At 40.3% G+C, this 21,592-nt stretch overlaps 2 protein-coding genes across 4 annotated transcripts; one reads left to right on the forward strand and one right to left on the reverse strand.

The window, feature by feature from the left end:
* The first annotated feature begins 417 nt into the window (after positions 1-417).
* On the forward strand, positions 418-11,059 carry adam10a (ADAM metallopeptidase domain 10a). Its single transcript, XM_058089396.2, has 16 exons — positions 418-607; positions 2,054-2,204; positions 4,998-5,116; positions 5,490-5,648; positions 5,989-6,089; positions 6,205-6,360; positions 6,468-6,560; positions 6,648-6,831; positions 7,703-7,866; positions 7,952-8,135; positions 8,225-8,375; positions 8,594-8,777; positions 8,874-8,982; positions 9,072-9,292; positions 9,384-9,510; positions 9,831-11,059. The coding sequence occupies exons 1-16, from the start codon at positions 559-561 to the stop codon at positions 9,929-9,931; spliced, it is 2,253 nt and encodes a 750-aa protein (XP_057945379.2). The 5' UTR covers positions 418-558; the 3' UTR covers positions 9,932-11,059.
* A 291-nt stretch (positions 11,060-11,350) lies between these two features.
* Positions 11,351-19,942, reverse strand: lipca (lipase, hepatic a). Of its 3 annotated transcripts, none has more exons than XM_058089400.2 (9): positions 19,728-19,942; positions 17,224-17,408; positions 16,637-16,816; positions 16,376-16,493; positions 16,075-16,308; positions 13,110-13,352; positions 12,409-12,523; positions 12,022-12,240; positions 11,351-11,617 (listed from the first exon to the last, which is right to left on the reverse strand). In XM_058089400.2, the coding sequence occupies exons 1-9, from the start codon at positions 19,807-19,809 to the stop codon at positions 11,506-11,508; spliced, it is 1,488 nt and encodes a 495-aa protein (XP_057945383.2). In that variant the 5' UTR covers positions 19,810-19,942; the 3' UTR covers positions 11,351-11,505. The 3 variants fall into 3 exon arrangements, with proteins under 3 accessions (XP_057945383.2, XP_078651835.1, XP_057945384.2); XM_078795709.1 differs by having other exon boundaries at positions 17,224-17,439; positions 19,728-19,838; XM_058089401.2 differs by lacking the exon at positions 17,224-17,408 and having other exon boundaries at positions 19,728-19,869.
* Between the last annotated feature and the right edge of the window lie 1,650 nt (positions 19,943-21,592).

Raw genomic sequence — 21,592 nt, forward strand, 5'->3', positions numbered from 1 at the left:
TGGGTTAAAGTTCTAAAGGATCTTATTACGTTTTGAGACTGAAAAATTAAGCTTTTGTATTTCAATTGTATATATTTGCATTTCAAATGAAGTTTAAATAAACCAAGATTTTTTTATTTTCAGTGAGCAAAAGTTACATGCACCCCTGTCTCACCACTGGAACTCCCTCTTTGAAAAACCTCCAAACGTTTTAGAACCCGGAAGTGAGGACTCACGGAAGTACACAATACATTGTTATGCTCCACGAACACAAACGCAAAAAGCTAAACTACGGTGCCATTTGTTCCAAACATGTTCCACGCAACTTTGCGAACCCCTTAAACGTTAGTCAGCGTTTCGCCTTGTTATGTTCCGTATCAAGGGAACAAAACAAGACGGACGACCTGACTATAGGTGTGTCCATCGCATAAGATGTTTATGACGTCACGTGACAGGAGGCACTTGGAGGCGTCAACTGTGAAGATAGGAAGCGCTACTATTCCTAACTAAATAAGCAACATTAAGCCATAACCAATGCTGAGACGCCAGCTTTTTGGACGTTAAAGGATTTTCGATATAATGTTTGTTAAATTACTATCCCTTTTTTGCTACCTGCTTGGTACCCCAGGTAAGTTTTTACAGGTATTTAAGTCACCTAGCTTAATGACACTAACTTGGTCACGGTAACTCTTGGACATGACAGTGCGGATGCTGGTGTTAATGTAAAGATGGATACGATACTGTATTAATCTCCAAGAGAACATCCATAATTTCTGTCGCGTTCAAACGAATCTCGAAATTCATCCAAACTGTCAAAACCGACGACGGAAGAAGCTATATTGTAAACCTGGCGTGATCAAACAAAATACAACCCGAGCCAATACAGGACAGGTGTAACATTTCACGTTAGAAAAAGCAATCTAAGCAAGCTAATAAAACATCTTAGCCATTTTTAATCCTATATTTGTTTAGATCATAGATCATATAATTGTTTGATGTCTTTACTTGGCAGTCTGTGGTCCTCCATTTTCCCAATTTTCCCCTGCTTAAGTCACGTGCCTCCTTGTCGATTGCGAACATTGTGTTTTGTAATGATACTTGATGCAATGATACTTTTAAAATTTCTGCTAAACTTTATGATAAAACGTGTTATTTCTGCCAAATATTGGGATGCATGTATCCATGTTGTTTACATCCACATCCAGCCCATTTGACTGCAGAAAGTTGCTCAACTGTTGCTCTGTTGGAGCAATATTGAATTTTTTTTTAAAGAAATGTTGTCATGCTAGAATGCTGCAATAGTGTCTGAGCTTTGTGGTTGAGTGAGGGTTGAAAAATCCCAATCAGTTATGTTAGTCTGGATAGTCTTGTGGCATTTTATTTTAGAAAACCATTAAAAGTAGTTTGCCAATAGTTGTAGTCATAATGAAGGTGAGACAGGGGAGTCTTTCTTGCATGAATGTTTCTCTTTGCTTCCATGGACAAGTTGCTACGAGCCCGCTGGTTTACTCCATGGAAGCCTTAGAGCAGGGTTTTTTTAGAATTTAGATTTTTACTGAATAAGAATGTACATCAATAAATGATGTGTGATATGAGTGACAATATATTTGGAATATGTGATTGTGTCTCCTTTACTTACCAGACAGTAACAGTGGGTCGATTAAGTTGTGTGTCATATTTATTCACCTGTTAGGCGCCGGTGGGTGATTTAGTTGTCTCGATTGCTGCAAGTGGAAAGCTACTTAAACCATCAAAAGGCTGTCTCGATAAAATGACTACTTGCAAGTCATGTTGCCCAGCTTGTATGTTAAAAGTTTAAATTAAATACTTGGCGGACCGGATGTGGCCCTCGGGCCGTAGCTTGCCCATCCCTGTCATAGAGTAAAGAACAAGCAGAGGTGATGTTTTCAGTGATGCGTATTCTCACAAATCTGATGGGGTTAAAATATTCCCCAAAACTGTCACACCAAGACCAACACAAACACACCAAACCCTGACAATTTATGCATGACAGATTTTAACAGGTAGAAAAGCCTAATTGCATGTTTTCTTAACTACATGTTCTTCCTTCCAGCTCTGTTTGGGGAGCGTGTGAACAAATACATTTCCAATTATGAGGGGTTATCCTATGACACAGAGGCCTTGCACAACAGTCACCAGAGAGCGAAGAGGTCACTCTCTCCTCAAGATGGAAACGTGCACCTGGACTTCTATTCACACGGCAGGTCAGTTGTATTAGAACACACAAAAGTTTGAATTATACTCTTTTTTTCAAGTGCAACACCGTGCAAACAGTCTTTTACTTGCCTCGCTGTCCGCTGAAGCTTATCTATTCCCCCTCAAAACAGATTAGTTTCCTGAACGTTGGTGCTCCTTCCTGTCACTGTTGCTGCAGCTGGTGTTGCTTGTATTGTTTCATGTCCTTTTAAACTTGATGATGTAATGTCTGAAGGAAACAAGTGTAGAATTTGATATTAAGCCTGCACTCTACAGTCCCAAAATGTTTCTATTCTGTGTCTATCTGGCTTGTGTGTCTGCAGCATAAAGTCAAGTATGCTCACATGAACACCGGTGGCACGATCAGGTGATGAGTTGAGGAAGTCTGTTTGCTCATAGTATTTACCAAAGTTGATGTGTTAATTACAGTATACGGTTGACATTAGTATTTACTGTGTTGCTGTGGTGTAACATGACTTTTAGTTCACACACCTACAGAAATACATCTTCACTGTACGGTGGTGTCTAGAAATAGTAAAACCTTTTTCTTTCAATTTAGCAGATGCATCACTGGTGGGTCTTCTACACCAGTAATAGTGACATCTACGGGTTTATCACTTATAGAGAGGAAGCATACATTTGGCGCTGTTGTCATAAGCATGTGAAATGTTGATTGATTTGACTACACTAAAATAATTGACTAATTTACTGGTTTGCTACCATTCAAAAACAAAGCAAAATACTTAAATCAATACAGCATCAAAATCACCCATGCCTGTATGAACCCTGCATTTGTCAGTTGTGCTTCTTAAATTTAATATTGTCACTTTTTTCTCAAAGCTTACTACGATCAATGTGTCATGTGTCTTTCGCTAATGACACAAACATGTAAAAGTAATCTACAGATATTAGCAGCCTGAAGGGTGTGCAACCCATGGCAGGTTTTCAACAGTAAGGAACATGTTTCACAGAAACAGACATTTCATCGCATACCAGGGGGGGAGTTCATCAGATATTCTCAAACTGTGAGTCTGCTACATTGTTGGTAATGACGCCTGGAACCTGAGGCAAGCTGGAGGCTCATGTGCACCTCATGTGATGGCATGCCTTCTTGTGAGGATTATGAAAAATGAATTCAAGACTTGGGAATGTTGGTGTGGTTATCCTGATATTTTCTATTCTTTGAGCATGACAGTATTGAACAACTAAATTTTTAAGACCAGTTGAAAAATTTGAAGAAATGTGTTGCACTGTTGGACCTTAGAAGTTGCAAGTAAAACAAATGCCAGTGAGACAAAGAATGTTTTGAGTTAGTAAGTTATATAAACCATTAGTGAAACAGGCTTATCAAGGCAAAAATGGGGATGTATTTCTGTGAGGCATTCACATGTCATGATGTCATGAGCTCTTGATGGCAAAGGCAAAAAAAGCTGTGTCTTGGAACGCGGTCTGACAGTTTAGCTGCATAAGCAAGGCCTCTTGAGGTTGGACACAATAGATCACATGTCTAAAACTCAGGCGTGGGGGCCAAATCTGCCCCGCGCTGCAATTTCATCCGGCCTGCAAAACTGTTGGGAAAGTAGCATTGAGTTGGCCCGCCTCCTGGACCTTATCAAACAAATTGCTTACAGCAATCTGAATAAGTCAGTGATTCCTGGGGTATCAACTACTCCTATGACATTTAGATTTTATAAAATTTAAAACCGTTCAAAGTCAAAATAATTGAACTGTACATGAATAAAAAAAAAAGGCAGAATTTGACTATTAAACACTGCCTGTACAAAATAACACCTATTAAAAAAAGGCATAAGTAAAAAGTGATCATTTTAACTCTAGCAAAACATGGAGAATGTGTAATCTGCCCATTCCACAGACCCAAACTATTCCCTGTTACACATTTCACAGATTGTGACGTTTTTGTATATAATCTAAAAATACCGTAGCTTTTGCCGGACATTGACAAAATGATAAAGAGGTGATCGATCAACAATCGCTTTATTGAAACCAACAACTACGCCAAAACAGCCACAGTCATATATATCCGTGGACTGTCAGAAAGTAGAAATTTCAAGCCATAATGAATAGACACGAAAAAATGTCCATTTCCCCCACTCCCATGTAAGAAATGTTCATGTGGTTGGGGGGTAATGTCCAGTTCAGCCCACAACGTTTTGGCCTGTTGTGCGATTGAGTTTGACACCCCTGCAATAGATTATGAAGTCATTTGAAACTAAAAAAACAACAACTTAAAAATCTAAAAAAAAAATGTCACCATCCTTGAGCTGGAGCATCCAATTGGCTATCCAACCAGAGCTTCCAGGTGGGAACTTATGATGTAAGCATCACTTGCTTACAAAAATGGTAATGGTAAAATTTAAACATTCTAAAATGAGAATTATGCCCTTAAATGTTACTTTTCAAATGTTAAATGTTGAATGAAGTTTGTTGTATTGAATAAATTGCAAACTGAGATCCTTGCTCTTTCATATGTGGAAATTATGGTTTTCATATGTAAGGATTGGCCAATAGCCGATGCCCCAAAATCGGTGCACTTATAGTTAAAAGGTTCCCCTCCTTTGAGTTTTTTTTTTTAGTTATTTTCACTTTAAAGCTGAGGAAAATGGGTTGAGAATTTCCCCTGCCGTAGGTGGCAAGGACATTTGGAAGGACATTTTGAAACCTTGGCTAGTTTTGGACTCTAACTTGGTCAGCTCTAACAATAGGTCATATTCCTTGCTACATTGCATTGCATTTGCATTGCTTGTTTATTTACACGTTTTAACTTCCTATTCCATGTTTAGGCATTTCAAGCTGCAGATGAGGAGGGACACTTCACTGTTTACTCCAGATATCGCCGTTGAGGTGTCAGGAGAGGAAACGCCCATTGATACATCATATATCTACAGTGGCGAACTCTTAGGTAAGTTTGCTTTGATAAATCACACCCTATTCGCAACCTGAGTGACTTGCATCCACTTCGATTGTCAATCGCTTCACCTCCTGGACGACCCTTTCCTGTCTGTCTCCAAGATTCAAATAAACCAGACAACCTGTTTGTCCGGTTTGTCTATGTGAGACAGGAATGAAGCAGGTACATATTTTTGTTTGGAGTGTTCTCTTGGCACATTTTCATAATATTTCTCTTGTTATGAATGATATAAAGCCCTACCTTTTAGGTATTTGAGGGATTTTTGAGGTTAAGTGAAAGTGGTTAAGTAAAGAATGTCTGCTGCTATGATTAGAAATTCAACCAAGAACGCATTTGAGTTTATTTACTGTCCTTTGTTTTTAAGGTGAGGAGGGGACACTGACCCATGGTTCCATCATCAACGGGCGTTTTGACGGCTTCATTAAAACCCACCAAGGGACGTATTTTGTTGAACCAGCTGAGAGATACTTTAAGGAGAAAAATGAGTCCTTCCACTCCATCATCTATCATGAGGATGACGTCAGTAAGTATGCGCCACACCGGGGTCACCGATGCTTAGTTGCACATAGCTTCCCACAACCACATGAGGCAATTTTCATTTTTAAAAGTAGCTTTCAGAAGAAAAGTTTTATTAGATATTTTTACAGAAATGCATTTTAAGAGCTCTGAATAGTGGTAATATGTGTAGTATGGTTGAACAAAGTAGTGGTGTCATGGTGGATGTTTTTCTGCTTGAAAAATCAGACGAGCATTTGTTGGTTTAAGATTTATTTCAGATTGTTCCCGACCGATCTTTCCTAGATATCTACTAAATCATAATGCAACTTTTAGCGCCAATCATATTCTTGTTTTCTATCTACCAGCCTTTCCCTATGAAGATGGCTTCGGTGGAGGCTATGCTGACGAGTCTGTGTTTGAGAGGATGAGAAAGTATCAGGCAACGGCTGTAGATGAGCATTTCAATGTAAGTACGAACATCATTGCAAAGCCCCTTCCCCTTCCTGTCTGTTGTTGGTGAATTTTCATTTTTAAACCACCCTTTTTAACTAGTCTTTTCCCGATGGTGTTTATATGTGCAGAGTGAGTTGAGTGCACAGGATGAGCGTACCGATATTCCTGTGGTTTTAAGGAGGAAGAGGGCAACAGCAAAAGACAAAAATATATGCACGTTATTTATTCAGACTGACCACTTATTCCACAAGTTCTATGGCACTCGAGAGGCAGTCATTGCACAGGTACCATCACACATACACATGAAGAAGCATGTCTTGGCTTTGGAGGACTTTGGGATATATAGGATATATAAGGCATCTAATAATCCAAACCTTAACGTTGCCCACAGATCTCCAGCCATGTTAAGGCTATTAACGCCATTTACCAATCTACTGACTTCATGGGCATTCGGAATATCGGCTTCATGGTGAAAAGGATCAGGGTGAGTTGGATTCATTCCATACCATTTAAATTAGTTTTACCCAATTGTGGGTTGTCTTGTATGTCACTGATTGACATTACCCCTTAGATTAACACCACAGAAAACACACTTGACCGTACCAATCCTTTTCGTTTTGACAACATCGGAGTGGAGACGTTCTTAGAGCTGAACTCTGAACAGAACCACAATGACTACTGCCTGGCCTACGTCTTCACTAACAGGGATTTTGACGATGGTGTCCTTGGCTTGGCTTGGATTGCAAGTCCCTCAGGTTAGCCACACATAGCTTTGGTGTTAGTAACCTCCTGTATTAGATTTACAACATACAGCGTGTATCATTTTGAACAAAAATGTATTGCTTCACATATATGTAAATTAAAATTTATAACAAAATTATTTATTCTTCAAATTCAAAATTGCCACAATGTTTATTTGGAATCCAGTATGAAATGCACTCCCATTTTATCTTGGAGACCCGACACAGCCCCCAGTGTGGGGTCCTCCACACTGAAGGGGTGCCATCCTTGGGTCCCTTCGACCCGGCCGGCTGGGGGTTCCTCCCTTTAATGTGGGGGTCCGCCCGTCTGTCGGAGTTGGGGGGCCCGGGTGCTGGTCCCCCGATGGCACTGTGGGTGGGTGTGTGTGTGTGTGTGTGTGTGTATGTCTAGTATGGCGGGTGGGAGGGAGGGGCTTTCTTAGTAATTGTTTTTCTTTTTAATTGTGGTAATTGTTTTTAATTCTGTAAAGCATTTTGTGTTGCATGTCTTTGCAGGAAAAGTGCGATACAAATAAAGTTGATTTGATTTGATTTTGAAAAACAAGATTGCTTTATGCCAGGTGTGTGCAAAGTGCAAGTGGGGCCCATTTGTGGCCCACGGCTCATTGTAGAAATGAAAGTAATTGAAATGGCAAAACAGTAAAAGGGCACAATGTAAATCGAAAAGGTGGACATATTGAATACCAAACATAATGCAAACCTTTTTTCCTTTTACAAAATGAAATAATCAAAAAATATCAAATTTTGGACACCCTGCTTTATAAGAAGTGTTGAGTAATTGCCAACTATTTTGGACCCACAACTATCAGCTTGAATGCATTGGTAGCATAGTGTCTTTGTCAATCATGTTACACTCTGTTCACAGGAAACTCTGGAGGCATCTGTGAGAAGGCAAAACTGTACTCTGATGGGAAGATTAAATCCCTGAACACTGGTATTATCACTGTGAAGAACTACGGCTCGCACGTCCCTTTAAAGGTGTCGCACATCACCTTCGCCCATGAGATTGGGCACAACTTTGGCTCGCCTGTAAGTCCGCCTCATGAAACATTGGGATTAATGCACCTCTGCAATTTTCATGTTGTAACTTGCAAAACATTCTATGTATTTGCAGCATGACTCCGGGATCGAGTGTACCCCTGGAGAGTCAACCAACCAAAAAGCCAAAGAACTTGGCAATTATGTCATGTATGCAAGAGCCACCTCGGGAGACAAGATCAACAATAACAGGTTTTCCACATGCAGCATAGGCAATATAAGTACTGTTCTGGCAAAGAAGAAGGACAGATGTTTTGTTGGTAAATTCCTGCCTTTTAACTGTTTTGTAACGAATTGTAACGAATACCAAGTAGCGATTCAAGTTTTGTGTGTATGTGTACATGTACAGAATCTGGACAACCTACTTGTGGCAATGGACTTGTGGAAGACGGAGAAGAGTGTGACTGTGGCTACAATGATCAGTGTCTAGAATCCTGCTGTTATGATGCCAGTGAACCGGAGGACAGGAGATGCAAACTGAAACCTGGAAAGATTTGCAGGTTAGATGTGATGCATAATTTCCTCCTCTTAATCGAGTCACTGCTAACCTGTGTCACATAGTTGTGATGTCATGCTATTTACTTAAAAGTTTTTGAGATGATGTAGGTTCTCTCTAACCCTAATAACTGCTTGGTAGAACCATGCCTTGTTGGTACCTTCCTTTAATATGTGAAGAGAATAATGCATTTCTCTGAATAATACTATGTTTTTGCTGCAGTCCAAGCCAAGGCCCATGCTGCAATGCGGAGTGCTCTTTTAAGGGCTTGAGTGACAAGTGCAGTGCTGAGTCTGAGTGTAGCAAAGAGGGAATGTGCAGTGGTACAACCGCCTTGTGTCTTACCCCTGAACCAAAGGAGAACATGACGGATTGCCATGAAGGTACACAAGTCTGTCTCAATGGGGTAAGTTAGCTTGACTTTGTTTTTAGTTTTTCATGCGCCATACTTGTGCATTAGTTTCATGCGTCACATTTGTGCCATCCACGTGCTTTGATGCAGGTCTGCAGTGGTTCCATTTGTCAAAAGCATGGACTTGAAATTTGCACCTGTGCTAGCAGCGACAAGAATGACATGGCTCAGTTATGTCATGTGTGCTGCATGGACGAAAGTGGGTGGCAGGCTGCAGATGTGACTATGGTTTGGAATGCACAGTGCCAGTCATTTTCAGAAATCAATACCGCTCTATCTGCCCCGCAGCGGACCCCAGCACCTGTAGCAGCACCAGCTCAGAGAAGTGGAAAACTTACTTCCAAGGAAAAGCCATAACCCTGCAGGCTGGCTCACCGTGCAACGATTTTAAGGGCTACTGTGATGTGTTCCAAAGGTGCCGTCTGGTTGATGCTGACGGGCCTCTGGCAAGGCTTAAGAAGGCCATATTCAATGCAGAACTGTACGAAACTATTGCAGAGTGGATAGCGGTGAGTGTCAAATTGATGCAGGACTGCACTGCAAGTTGTACCCTGTATCATTACATTGTCCAAGTTACATTACCATGTCTCTCTTGTCAAGGATTACTGGTGGGCGGTGCTTTTGATGGGCATCGCACTTATTATGCTAATGGCTGGTTTCATCAAGATCTGCAGTGTGCACACTCCAAGCAGCAACCCCAAACTGCCTCCTCCAAAGCCACTGCCAGGTACAACACACAATCAGACATAGCGCAATTTCATCCAGCGACATTTAAAGCACATTTATAACAGTGACAGCAACTCCTTAAATGCTTCAAAGAAACCATTTGAAATCTTTAAACTATGGGTGTCCAATAATCAATATTGTCAGCCAATATTGGCATACAAATTGCTTTTTTGGGTATTGTCTGCCAATAATACCAATACTGGACAACATTGGAAATTAGAAAAAAAAAGCTTATATTCCCAAATAATTACATTTTATTCTCTGAATAACTTTATGTCTTTGTGATTCAGCCATAGTTATTGATATGTTGTTACTTCGTAGGTACCCTGATGAGAAGACGAATGCAGCACGCCAATGCACGCTTGCAGGCCATGCCACGGAGCTACAGGGGCAACCATCAAATGGCTCAGACGGTCATCTGAGTTGACCTGTTATTTGCTCAGCCTCTACTGGCTCATTTCCAGTGATTACACTGAAATAATGTAACTCAAAAAGAGTCACTGTACCTATTTTACTGCAAAACGTCATTGCAACTGAATCATTGCGCTAGAGAGCAGTGCACAGTTTTTGAAAATATCCAAAATAGAATTTCACTAAGCACTGTTAGGGTCTTAATCTTTATATTTTTGACTGGACTTGTCGACTCTAAAGACAGCATAAAATTTTAATGTGACCGCCAATCAATTTTCTTTCTTTTTCCTGATTACGGAGTCGACACAGCGAATCTTTCTTTGATCCACACACTTGATTTTTGGATTGAGCCCTTTAAATTCCCGATGCCCTTCCTGACGAATACCGATGATGCATACCAAACACTGGCTACAGTTACTATTTTCCACAGTCTAAAATGAATCATCGTGCAAGCTTTTTGTAGTTCTTAACATCTTGAATGTAAAGTTCTTATATAGTATCTTGTTCCAATTGTAATTAGGGTTTTTTTTTGTACATTCACTTTCTCAGGATTAATGGCAGAAAAAAATTGTTGGGCACATCCCGAGTGGTACCTGAAACAGGCGTGTTTAGAATTGATAAAAATGCACTCTTGGGCACACACGCCATATAGCTTTGTAAATAAGGTCATGTGAGGTTTTTGTTACATGTTAATGGTTAGAATTTGTCAATTTGCTTCACCACACACACTAATGTGCCTACTGACGGCTCTATAGCCTAAGATGTTCTATTGTCAGTGACCTCACAATAGCCTTGTGTATATATACAGTGTTTAAATTGTGACATGTTTTCAGTGTTGTCTGTGCTAACTGTTCAAAGCCATCTTGCTAGGGGAAATTGGCTGCTAGAATAGTACAATTTGTCCACGTGAAGCAACACCTGCTGCTGTTTGTGTTGCATGCAAGGTGTGAGGATGTCTTGTTACGTGGTTTCCACCACCAGACTTGTCATGTGGGGAAAGAAATGTTCTAATGGTACTACACTGTAGTTTGAAACTACTTCTAGTTGGCAATTTGTATAGTGTAATTGCATTTTACTGAATACGCTTAATTTGTATTTATTTTGAATTGAAATTGATTAATAAAGTATCTTGTTATACAGATTTGACTTGTGGCTTTACAGGAAATAATGTCCCTGAACTCTGAAGTCCTGACCTGATTCCTATTGTATGCAATGTGGCTGTGGCCAGTGAGTTGTTGCTAAGGGCGGCCCAACCAGTTATTAGGTTTAGGTGGTGAACACTTTCACACAGGGCCATGTAGGTTTGGATTTTTTTGTCATCAAAAAATTCCCAGTTGTGTTGTCATTGATTAAGCTTGTTCGATGATCATTTATTTTGCACAAATGTGCAAAATAAATTCAAGAAGGAAACAATTTCAATACCAATGTAGTGTAATTTGAAAAAAAATTTAATCACTTGACAGTCCAGTTTTGTAACCTTAAATGACACATTGTCTCTGATTTTTCTAGGGCCATCCTCATCCAGATGCCAAGTGGAACCCAAAGAAAGGTGAATCCGTCTTTTGAATGGACTGATAGTGTCTGCTTAGCTGTGTTTCCTCTTGTGCTGCCTTGGTGGGTCTTGTTGACATCTTACAAACACTGTTTCTTGTGATATTTGTACATGATGATCATTTGCCATGGCACAAAAAGATATCCTAGGTGAAAAGTGCACACAAATGGTTCATGTTAACACAAGTTGTATAGATGCAGGATAAAGCCACTAGATGGCGTTAAAGTCCTACAGTGACTAATATTGTATCCTTTTTACTTTAGGTCACAAAACTATTGTCATGAGGGATAGGCATAGGCGTTTTCTGTAGCCATAGCAATGACTATGGAGCACAATTATATGTAGAGTAATGCTATTTATACACTTAGATCAGGGGTCCTCGATTACATTTGTCCAGAAACAGTAGAGTTTTTAACATTTACAATATATAATTTTTTGGTGGACCAAATGAACTGCTGCCTATTGAGAACCAACTGCTCTATATATATTATATATATCTGTGAAAATGTGTGTGGAAAACTAATAACTGTATATTAATCCTATGCATACCGTTTTTGTGTGTCACCATCTTTGACGCTAATCTTTCCCACAGTCAACAGAGGTTTGATTTGGTGTCCGCCCCAAGGTATGATGGTTTGCACCCTGTTCCACACATGCTTCCATAGAGCTGATCCTTCCCAGTGGAACTTAAGCAACATCAGATCCCCCAAATGTCTGTCCAAGGTTATCAGGAAGGTGTAGGTCTTATTCCCCCGAACCTGCTCCGTACTGGGCGAGAGTTTACAAAAGAAACCATTTCATCCTCTGAATAGCACTGAAACATTGAAAAAGAATAATGTATCTTTGTGATACATGACTGAATTATTCATTGCTAAATGCTCCCTTCCTTGATGTGAACAGGTCTGCATATTGCATGTGATGGAAGGTGGTACTTACAAGACGAAGGAGACCTCACCACTTTCGTCTTTTGTACCAGTGAGGGAGATGCTGAGCGAAGGCTTGGTGTTCTCCATGGACTGGACAAACTGGATCCTGAACTGGTAATGATAAACTACACAGCAGGGATGAAGGTAGCACATCACAAAACTGCTGAATGTCAAGTCACTAGTTAAAGATGACATTTATTTTTATTTATTATTTTACCAATAATGGTTCAAAAACTACTTAGAATGCATGGGTCCATCTAATGTGCGTGACTTTCCAAGATGAGAAAATCTTGTATTTATAAAGGGCAGCTACAACAGAGTATTAGGTCCACAGTGAAAAGAGTGTACATTTACGAGATATTACCTCATAATATTACCTTTACCCAAGGCCAAAGGTCACATAAATGGCCCCTTTTCATAGATGTCTCAGTCAATGCCTGTTACAAAGGTGTATTAAAATAATAAGACTTATGTGACTATTAGTATTGGTATGTGCTCAACTGCTCTATTTTTCCTCTGACGTATGACCATGTAATATGACTTTATTCTCGTAAATTACTATTTTTCTAGTAAATTTAGAAGAAAAAAAGTAATCAATTTATGACTTCATTCTCAAAATCTCTGATGTTTTTCTTCATTGTGGTCCTAATACTCCGTGGTAGACAGCCAAATGATGTGTAGAGGATGATAATGGTTCTATGCTGCACATACGCTTGTAGGGCATCCTGGAGCGTGTTTTCAGATAGAGCCTCTTGCTTTTCCCCACGTGAACCTTTTTGATGTTGTAGCCCAGTGTGTTGCAGCGGTTCTTGCGGCAGTCCAGGCAGACGCCTTTGTCGAAGGCTCGGTCGTCGCTGCACCTGTAGGCCATGATCTGTTTGTCCTTGTTGAGAACTGAGTCAATGAATAGATGCACGGAACGCTCGTGGGCACATTTCACTGTTTGTTGAAAACCTGACGGACAGAATGAACAGAAATGGACAGAAAGTGTGACATTGCCACTGGGTTCATTAATACTGTAATTACTAGCTTTGTTTTTATTGCCTTTTTATAGCAATCATTCTGACATAGCAAATCAGTACAAATAGGGCGATAGTGGTTGTAAGCTTATGCAAGAAATACAAAACTAACCTTCTGGAATCGACTGCTACTATAGGAGTGCCAATATCAGAGATTTTAAATGCTGATATCAACACCCCTATTTATCACAGTATAATTGGCTCCAGACCCAACTGTGATAGGTGAATTTCCCCGATGTAGAACTCCATATTCATGAATAGAATATTTTTGTAGCATAGAAAACATGATTACGACTTTCTAAATATGTTTTTAACATGATTAGAGCCCTCTAAACATGACCTTTATACTCCTAATAGCCAATATAGTGGACATTTATTGCCATAAATGTGTTACCCTGGGAGAGTTGAACAGTGGCAGACAGGAAGTGACATCTGGGGGTGCAGAGTTGAATTTTTTTGTTGCCATGTGTTACGGCCATAAAAGTATCAAGAATTATTGTGCCTGTTGTGCCGCCATACCTTACCAGGGCCACGGGCGGTATGCTGGAGCCTATCCCAGCTGACTTCAGGTGAGAGGCAGGGAACATACAGTATAGAGAAACAACCATTCACACTCACATTCATACCTATGGACAATTCGCCAATTAACTAACATGCATGTTTTTGGGAATGTGTGAGGAAATTGGCGTACCCGAAATCTCACGCATGCACGGGGAAAACATGCAAACTCCAAACAGAGATGGCTAATCGGAGAATCGATCGTTCCCAATCTCCTGGCCAACATGCTAACCACTCAACAACTGACATCACTGACACTTAGTAACTAGTGTAGAATACTATGTCAGTGTAATTTAATGCGTCTTTTGAATGCCTTATATTTGTAGTTCAGTTTAGTTCAGTTAGCCATTTTTATGCTTGAAAATGCTTAATTTAGGCTAAAAAAATAGGTAACATTAGTTTAAATATGTATATGTTTTGCCTAATAATAGGTTGTATTCAATAACGAAACAGCAGGATTAATTCATATTTTGTGAAGCCGCAAAGGGGCAAGAGATGATGTGATCTGGAATTAGCCAAGTAAGCTCTGACAAGAATGAGGCAGTAGATCATGTAGATCCAGCATACTTTTGGTTCCATAAAATAATGTAACACACTGATGGGACTCCATTTTCCATGTGCATTGCAAGGTGGACAGGAAGCTTCCATTATGACACAAAGTGCATTGGGAGTAAATACACAGTATGCATTTCTGTGCCAACATTTAATGTATTCTTGCCACCCCAAAATTCCATAGAAATCGGTAGTGTAAGTTTTACACAAATAACAAGGACTTGTGCTTGAGCAGAAAAGAACAAATCTAAATCTGTGTCAAGATTAAGTACGATAACTGTGACCGCAGCTGGCTTTACAATGCGCTGAGAGGATTTAAAGAGGCGTCAGTGTGTAGATTGACATCATTATTCTCAAAGGCTGACACCTCTCATATGTTCATGTTGTCACCGCTCCTAAAGACGTCTCATTATGTCTAATATTTCCTCTCTAAAGGCCTCATTTCTCATACGGCATAGCCTGAAGGCAGCTTCACCTCAGACGGCTGGACCGAGGCAGGAGGAAGGAAGCAAGGCACATGTTGCTAATTAACTCCTTAGTTTGACAGATGCTTTAATGTGGCACTCGCTGTCATTTCATGCGGATGCGTTTTGCATTGAGAGGCACCAAAACACCACAAATCACTGAGCCACTTGCGCTCAGCTGGAGGGAATTAAATTCATCTGCTTGAACGCACACCACCAGAAACTGTCAACACCAGCAAAGATGAACCGGCTCAGCACATCCTAGTTCCTCAAACCGTTGTTTTTGAGGTGGCCGGATCAATTAAGAAAAAAAATGTTATGACAGGGCAGCAGAGGAGGATGTGACAAAGCACTTCCTCTTTGAGTGACATGTCTGTCTTCACTCATATAGACCAGAACATTCAGATAGTTAATCATCATTAAAAAAAGTCTACAGTGTAGCTCTATTTATAATTAGATTAAAAGAATGTTCCAATCACAACGTCTTTAGACATTTTTTTTCCTCAAATGTATCCTGTTATACAATCAAAATGCTTATTGTCATAGTGGAAATTTGCAGTGGTGTACATACTGTATATACTGAAGGCTATTTCTCATATTGTACATTTTGTGTGTCTAAATAAGGTAAAGGAAGGATTTTCGGCAGAATAAGGAATTGATTGGATCTTGGTAGGGCCGCATGGTGGTTAGCATGTTGGCGACACAGTCAGGAGATCGGGAAGATCTGGGTTCGAATCTCCACTTTGGCATCTATGTGTGGAGTTTCCATGTTTTCTACGGGTACTCCGGTTTCCTCCCACATTCCAAAAACATGCTAGGTTAATTGGCGACTCCAAATTGTCCATAGGTATGAATCTGATTGTGAATGGTTGTTTGTCTATATGTGCCCTGTGATTGGCTGGCGACCAGTCCAGGCTGTACCCCGCTTCTTGCCTGAAGACAGCCGGGATAGACTCCAGCATACCCGCCACTCTAGTATAGAAAATGGATGGATATTGGTAGCTTGTGTAGGCTTACCTAATGTTGTATAACATACTGTATATTGCACGGTTGCATTAACTGTGTAATTGTGTAGTTTCTCACCAATAAGGCCATACTGGGCCATGTGATCATAAATGTTTTGCAGGTCACATCCTGGTTGATAGTCTCCTCCATTGGGGTAAAAGTCATAATGTGCCACAGCCTGCTTGATTCCCACACTGAGGCCTAAACGTTCATGTGTGAACGTGTGGATGGCATCAACAAACTGGGCATCATCAGGGGACAGTCTATCTGTTGGTGACATCCCTTCAAACAATGGCCCGGCGGGATCGAGACCTGAATGAATGTAAGTTAGAATCAATAACAGCTTTGGACGAAGGAATAATGTCATGTAATAACTTACCAGTAATTCTTCCAATTTGTTCTGGCCCATTAATATAGCTTCCAGCAAATCCAGAGATGTGTGCTCCAAGGCTATAACCAATTAAATGGGCCTTTCCAAATGAATATCCATAGTGCTCCTGTGAGAGTTTTACCTTTTATATAGCTTCAAATGTATTAAGAGCTTTGGTGTACATGTGATTGAGATGCACTGTAGACACGTTTAGGAGCCTCAGACGTGTGTCCCAAGACTTTTGTACAAATAGTGTATTTTGTTTGGTACCTTGAGTGAGGACAGCAGATGAGCTATGTCTTTTCCAACAGTACGTGTGTTGTGTGCTGCAGTGGGGTAGTACTGATGAGCCAGGGACAGCCAGTCAGTGATCACTATATTGACGTCCGTTAGATGAGTCTTCAGAATAGAGGCTAATCTGTGCACCCAGCTCTCCATTATGCCATCCACCTGAGGGAACATTTGCAAGAAAAGTATCAAGTTTCTCTCCTGTGTGCCACAACAGTACGTAGGTGCACAATCTCAGGTAATCTGAAATTCTGCTAGTGAAGCAAACAAGCATATTCAAGAGTCAAGTTGCATTTCATACGTTGGCAGGTCAACACTAATATCGAAAGTCCTCCGTGCCTCTCACAATCCCACTATTTGAGAAGTACCCTCTGAATCATAGTATTCTGAATCATAGTAGCAGTGTAGAACTGCACTGTTTATATTAGAACCAGCATTTAGTACGATACAATCCAGTCCCATTGCAAACTACAGCCACAGAATTTTTGAGCGCTCATTAAGTTGTGCAGGTGTAGCCACAGTAACTCCTTTGCTTCCATGCTTCTTAGCTGCTGGTGAAGTGACCTTACCGACCACCCGTGAGTGATGATGATGAGGGGATTAGTGGTGTTGAAGCCACAGGAGGACAGGCTGTGCAGCTGCAGAGGGTCCAGCGTGCAGGTGTCCTCCCCCTCCACAAATAGCCCGAAGACTGAACTGCTGACATAAGGCTCTTTCACCTTCAGGGTGCCCCTCATGTCCGGGGGTGCCACATCTCAGGGATCAAACAGCAGAGGGAGACTTATCTGTGAGTATGACACTCAAGTTTGCGCTCAAATGAACACTAAATAACCTAGTAATAACATTACCGAGTACACACTGATGCAATTATGTCTGAGTAAATAGTTCTGAAGAACTCACGACAATTCCAGAGGTCTGTTGGAACGACACGGGAACGTGAGGTCAAATGCTTGTTCAGTTTTCTAATGGAACCTATATTTTTTGTAAAAATGTTCCCATTTAAGTTGCAAGAACTTGGGGATTTGAACTGCCATTGTGCAAATCTCTCGCAATTTTACGAGACTTCAACTCGGCTTTAACACTCATTTAAAAACCCTCCCACATGGCAGCCTTTCAGAGATTTTCACATGCAGTGGAGAGCCCTAATACGAGTCGGTGTAATGGCCCACTGAAAAACCAGGACATTTCCGTCAATTGCTAAAAAAAAAAAAAAAAAGAAAATATCCAGGGCTGGGTGTGAAAACAGAATGTGTCCTGGGAAACCAGGATATTTGGTCATCCTAAATATTATTGTGTGCTGTCACTACTGTCAGTGGACAGCCATATTTTGGATATTTGACTCTTGAATATCAATATTGTACCATTAGAGAAAATGAAACAATACATCAGGATTTGTACTACTATTACAAGTTTGTTTCTTTCCGCTTTTTCCTGATTACGGAGTCGCCACAGCAGATCTTGGGTTTGAGCCCTTTATATTCCGGATGCCCTTCCTGACGAATACCGATGATGCTTACTAGTGGTGGTTCGAAGCCGAGGTGTCCACTCCAAAGTCCAGAACACTATGACTACACTCCGGTGGGCTCGTACTACAAGTAGGTTGCTGTAACTCCATGTATGGTACCATATTATACCATAGTATTGTTTATCAAACGTACAGTTCAGTTCACATGGTCATGGTTTGTGTTAATAAGCAAAGAACTACTGTCAACCGCTGATGACATCATAGATTGGACAGAGCTGGAGGATACTGACTTCCGGTTCCTGTTTCCATGCGAACACGGACATATTGTGATACAAAATATGTTACAATATTGACTTTTTACTGTCTGCCAGTATCTTAGTTACAAAGACAGTTTGACTTTTCAACAGAAACAGAAAAAGCGTATGCTAATCAAGGTTCCACTTTAAATGCATTGAGAAAATGGCCTTCTTAGAGCTGTGCAACAAGTGCACACCTGAATAAACCAAAGCCATACCAACTCATATGGCAATCAAAGTAATGTCGATACCTTATTAAAACTGCTTACTACCTTGGAGTAATCTTACATCTCATAACTCTGACATACGTCATGCAACTACACCGCAACCCTGGTGAGGATAGAAAATGAATTGATAGATGGAACTCATGCAACTCCAATTAAACAATAAAAATATGACCAAACCAAATACTACACTCAAATAAGCAAATGTCAGATCCTGTCAATAACAACGCATTAACATAAACATTCTTGGGCTGCTGCTCTAGGCTCCTTGTGGCTTCCTTGTTTGTGTTCCGAGCAGTCCAAAAAAAGAAAACAATTAACTGGATGGTGGAGTTGATTAATGAGCAACAGTTTGCACTTAATTTGTGGGGCTCTATGTCATTTAAAGCAACACTATTTATTCAGCAGTATGTGTGGCAGTTAAAATAATTGAGATGGTACAATGGCTTGTAAAAAGCTCTCGTTACCATGGCGACCACGGTTTCACCTAATTTAGTGGTTTATGGACCAGTCAGAACACTTTTCATTGTGTTAGCACATGAAATGATGAATGTATTTTTTCCCCAGACACAAAGATAGGCATTTTGTTAGTGACTTGGGAACACAGTGGTCAAACTAAGAAATTATTAAACTATTGTTGCACTTTGTGGATTACATAAATGACTTGATCCATTTTCAAGTACAAACATAGAATATTTCTTCTTTCTTCCAATATCAGTAACAAACAACAAAAATAATGTGATATTTTTTTACATTTTAGAGCACCTCAGATTTTTCAAAGAAAAAATACAAATTGCAGAAAATGTAATGCACAAAACTGCATAGTCACAACAGATGAAATAATAATCATATAAATTCAACACTATGTCTATAAACGGTGCACAAAATGGATGCATGTTTATTATTGTGGAAACATGTATCCAAATAGCTTGTATCTATATATTTTAGACATGACATGAGAGGGTCGTAATATTGGTAAGATACTACTATCAATTTTTGGGGGGGTGTTGGACCTCCTTAGATTAGACTGTGAGGGTCTACTGATATACTGCTCATTGTGATCATGAAATTCACATGGTTCCACTCACCTGTTTTATTTGCTTTAGCTTTTCTCCCCTCTGTGATGTGACACGCTAACAGCAGACAGCACAGGACTTTGAGCACAGACATGGCGCAGTGGCGACTACTTCAAATGACACAGTCAAGTCTGGAACCCAGGGTGATGTCGACTTGAAAGCACAATCTACAGGAAACAGCACACACTCTGCTCTGCTATACGGAAAAGCGAGAGGACAGCAGGTGTGGATAAGGTAGGACTAGGCTTTTGCTGATTGGCTGAGGTCAGGACATGGAGATCGAACGTGTTGTGAAATAGCGGGTGGTATGTACGATGGGGGTGGAGGTGGGCCGTTTGGTGCAACGTACAAGGGAACCAATGACTCAGGAGACGCCTACTTGTACACAACACTGAACTGCTGAGCAAAATTTTAAGATCAGCTGAGAAATTACAAGTATTTACATTTTGTACTGTTGGATTTTAAGTAGAGCTTAAAAATGCAAAAAGAAAAAAATGGGAGCGAGACAAACAAGTGCAGACCAATAATCATCACATAAGAGAAGGGTATTAAAGTGGACCTATTGTGCTCATTTTTAGGCTCTTTGTATTTGTATTGAGCTGTGGACTCCTATAGAGCAGCTAAACACACTAACCAGCACAAAAAGCCTTCTAGTTTTTCCAGAATCTGCACCTATTCAGCTATATTTATTTGGATTTCCGGGCTTTCCGTGAAAACGGTCTGTTTCAATTTATTCCAGACACACCCACTCCACTGTGGTGAGTCACACAACTGCTTAGAAGGACTTCCGGTTTGTGCCTGTCGCTTTAAAATGTCCACTTTTAACATACAGCCATGTGTTGGAACCCGAATCCCATCTGAAAGTAGAGACTGGACGGTCTGAAGTGAAAAGAGGTTACTTCAAGACGTCTCTCAATGGTAAGTAGCTTTACCATTTTAATGTTACGTTTTCTCCAGCATTGGTAATGTATAATGATTTTGCGAGACTACCTGTGTTTAAAAAACTATTAGCAACCGTGCTGTGTGTATGCACACTCTATAATGCTACACAGACAAGCACTTTTGCTCCTTGACTTACACAAAATAAATACAGTTAGGACACTGATAAATCGTTACTTACTGCTGGCTCTTCTGGCTCTTCCACACGACATAACATTGGAAAGGTGCAATTTTACCAGTTTTGGGGAAGAACCCGATGGAAACTGTTTTAGCTGCGATGTAGTGGCCAGGGTCCTGCAGGTTTATGCGACCTTTTCCCTGGGTTATTTCCAAGTTAGGCAATCAGTGGTGGATGATAACCATGCAACGCGATCAAAGTCACAGAATTATCTTCTGCACTTCAGTTTTATATATTTCCAAGTACTGTGTCCCAAATAAAATATCCCCTATCATGGATACAGTGAAGGAAATCATTATTTTATCATTATTTTATTTTCAAACTCAATTGCACAGGGGGCCAAAACTCCCCTCCACCCCCCACCCCCAACATACATACATTGACTTTTTTGGGGCTGTTTCCTTTTCCTTTCACTGTGTCCCAGAAAACGGTCACCAAATGTTTAAATATAAAGCAAAGGTCATGTCCAGTGTTTGTGTCTGGAGTGAAAGGGTTAATGTACTGTATTTTCAATGTGTGTTGTCACATCAGCTGATTTGTTAGAGCAAATATTATCAACCTTTGCTTGTGTGTGTATACCAGGGTATGTCATGACCCATCATTGATTGTTTTACTGAAAAGGAACAGTAAATCTGCTGTATAACAAATAATACAATTTAAAGATGTTGTTATTAGATGAGCTGATAAGATGTTTAAAATACATGAAATTAATGACTTAATTTGTACCCCCAAAGACTGAGGCGCCTACTAGATTTCTGAC

This window comes from Doryrhamphus excisus, linkage group LG13, assembly GCF_037039965.1.
Source record: "Doryrhamphus excisus strain RoL-2023G ecotype Guam linkage group LG13, RoL_Dexc_Guam_v1.1, whole genome shotgun sequence".
In the NCBI taxonomy this organism is placed as follows: Eukaryota; Metazoa; Chordata; class Actinopteri; order Syngnathiformes; family Syngnathidae; genus Doryrhamphus; species Doryrhamphus excisus.

What these genes read in the sequence shown, in the direction of transcription:
- lipca (XM_058089400.2), bottom strand. Translation starts at nt 19,809, where the DNA reads ATGTCTGTGCTCAAAGTCCTGTGCTGTCTGCTGTTAGCGTGTCACATC. An exon ending in AGCTAAAGCAAATAAAACAG is followed by an intron (nt 17,409 to 19,727) that starts GTGAGTGGAACC and finishes TTGATCCCTGAG; the next exon opens with ATGTGGCACCCCCGGACATG. An exon ending in ACAAATTGGAAGAATTACTG is followed by an intron (nt 16,309 to 16,375) that starts GTAAGTTATTAC and finishes ACATTCATTCAG; the next exon opens with GTCTCGATCCCGCCGGGCCA.
- adam10a (XM_058089396.2), top strand. Translation starts at nt 559, where the DNA reads ATGTTTGTTAAATTACTATCCCTTTTTTGCTACCTGCTTGGTACCCCA. An exon ending in CACAAGTCTGTCTCAATGGG is followed by an intron (nt 8,778 to 8,873) that starts GTAAGTTAGCTT and finishes GCTTTGATGCAG; the next exon opens with GTCTGCAGTGGTTCCATTTG. An exon ending in CTATTGCAGAGTGGATAGCG is followed by an intron (nt 9,293 to 9,383) that starts GTGAGTGTCAAA and finishes TCTCTTGTCAAG; the next exon opens with GATTACTGGTGGGCGGTGCT.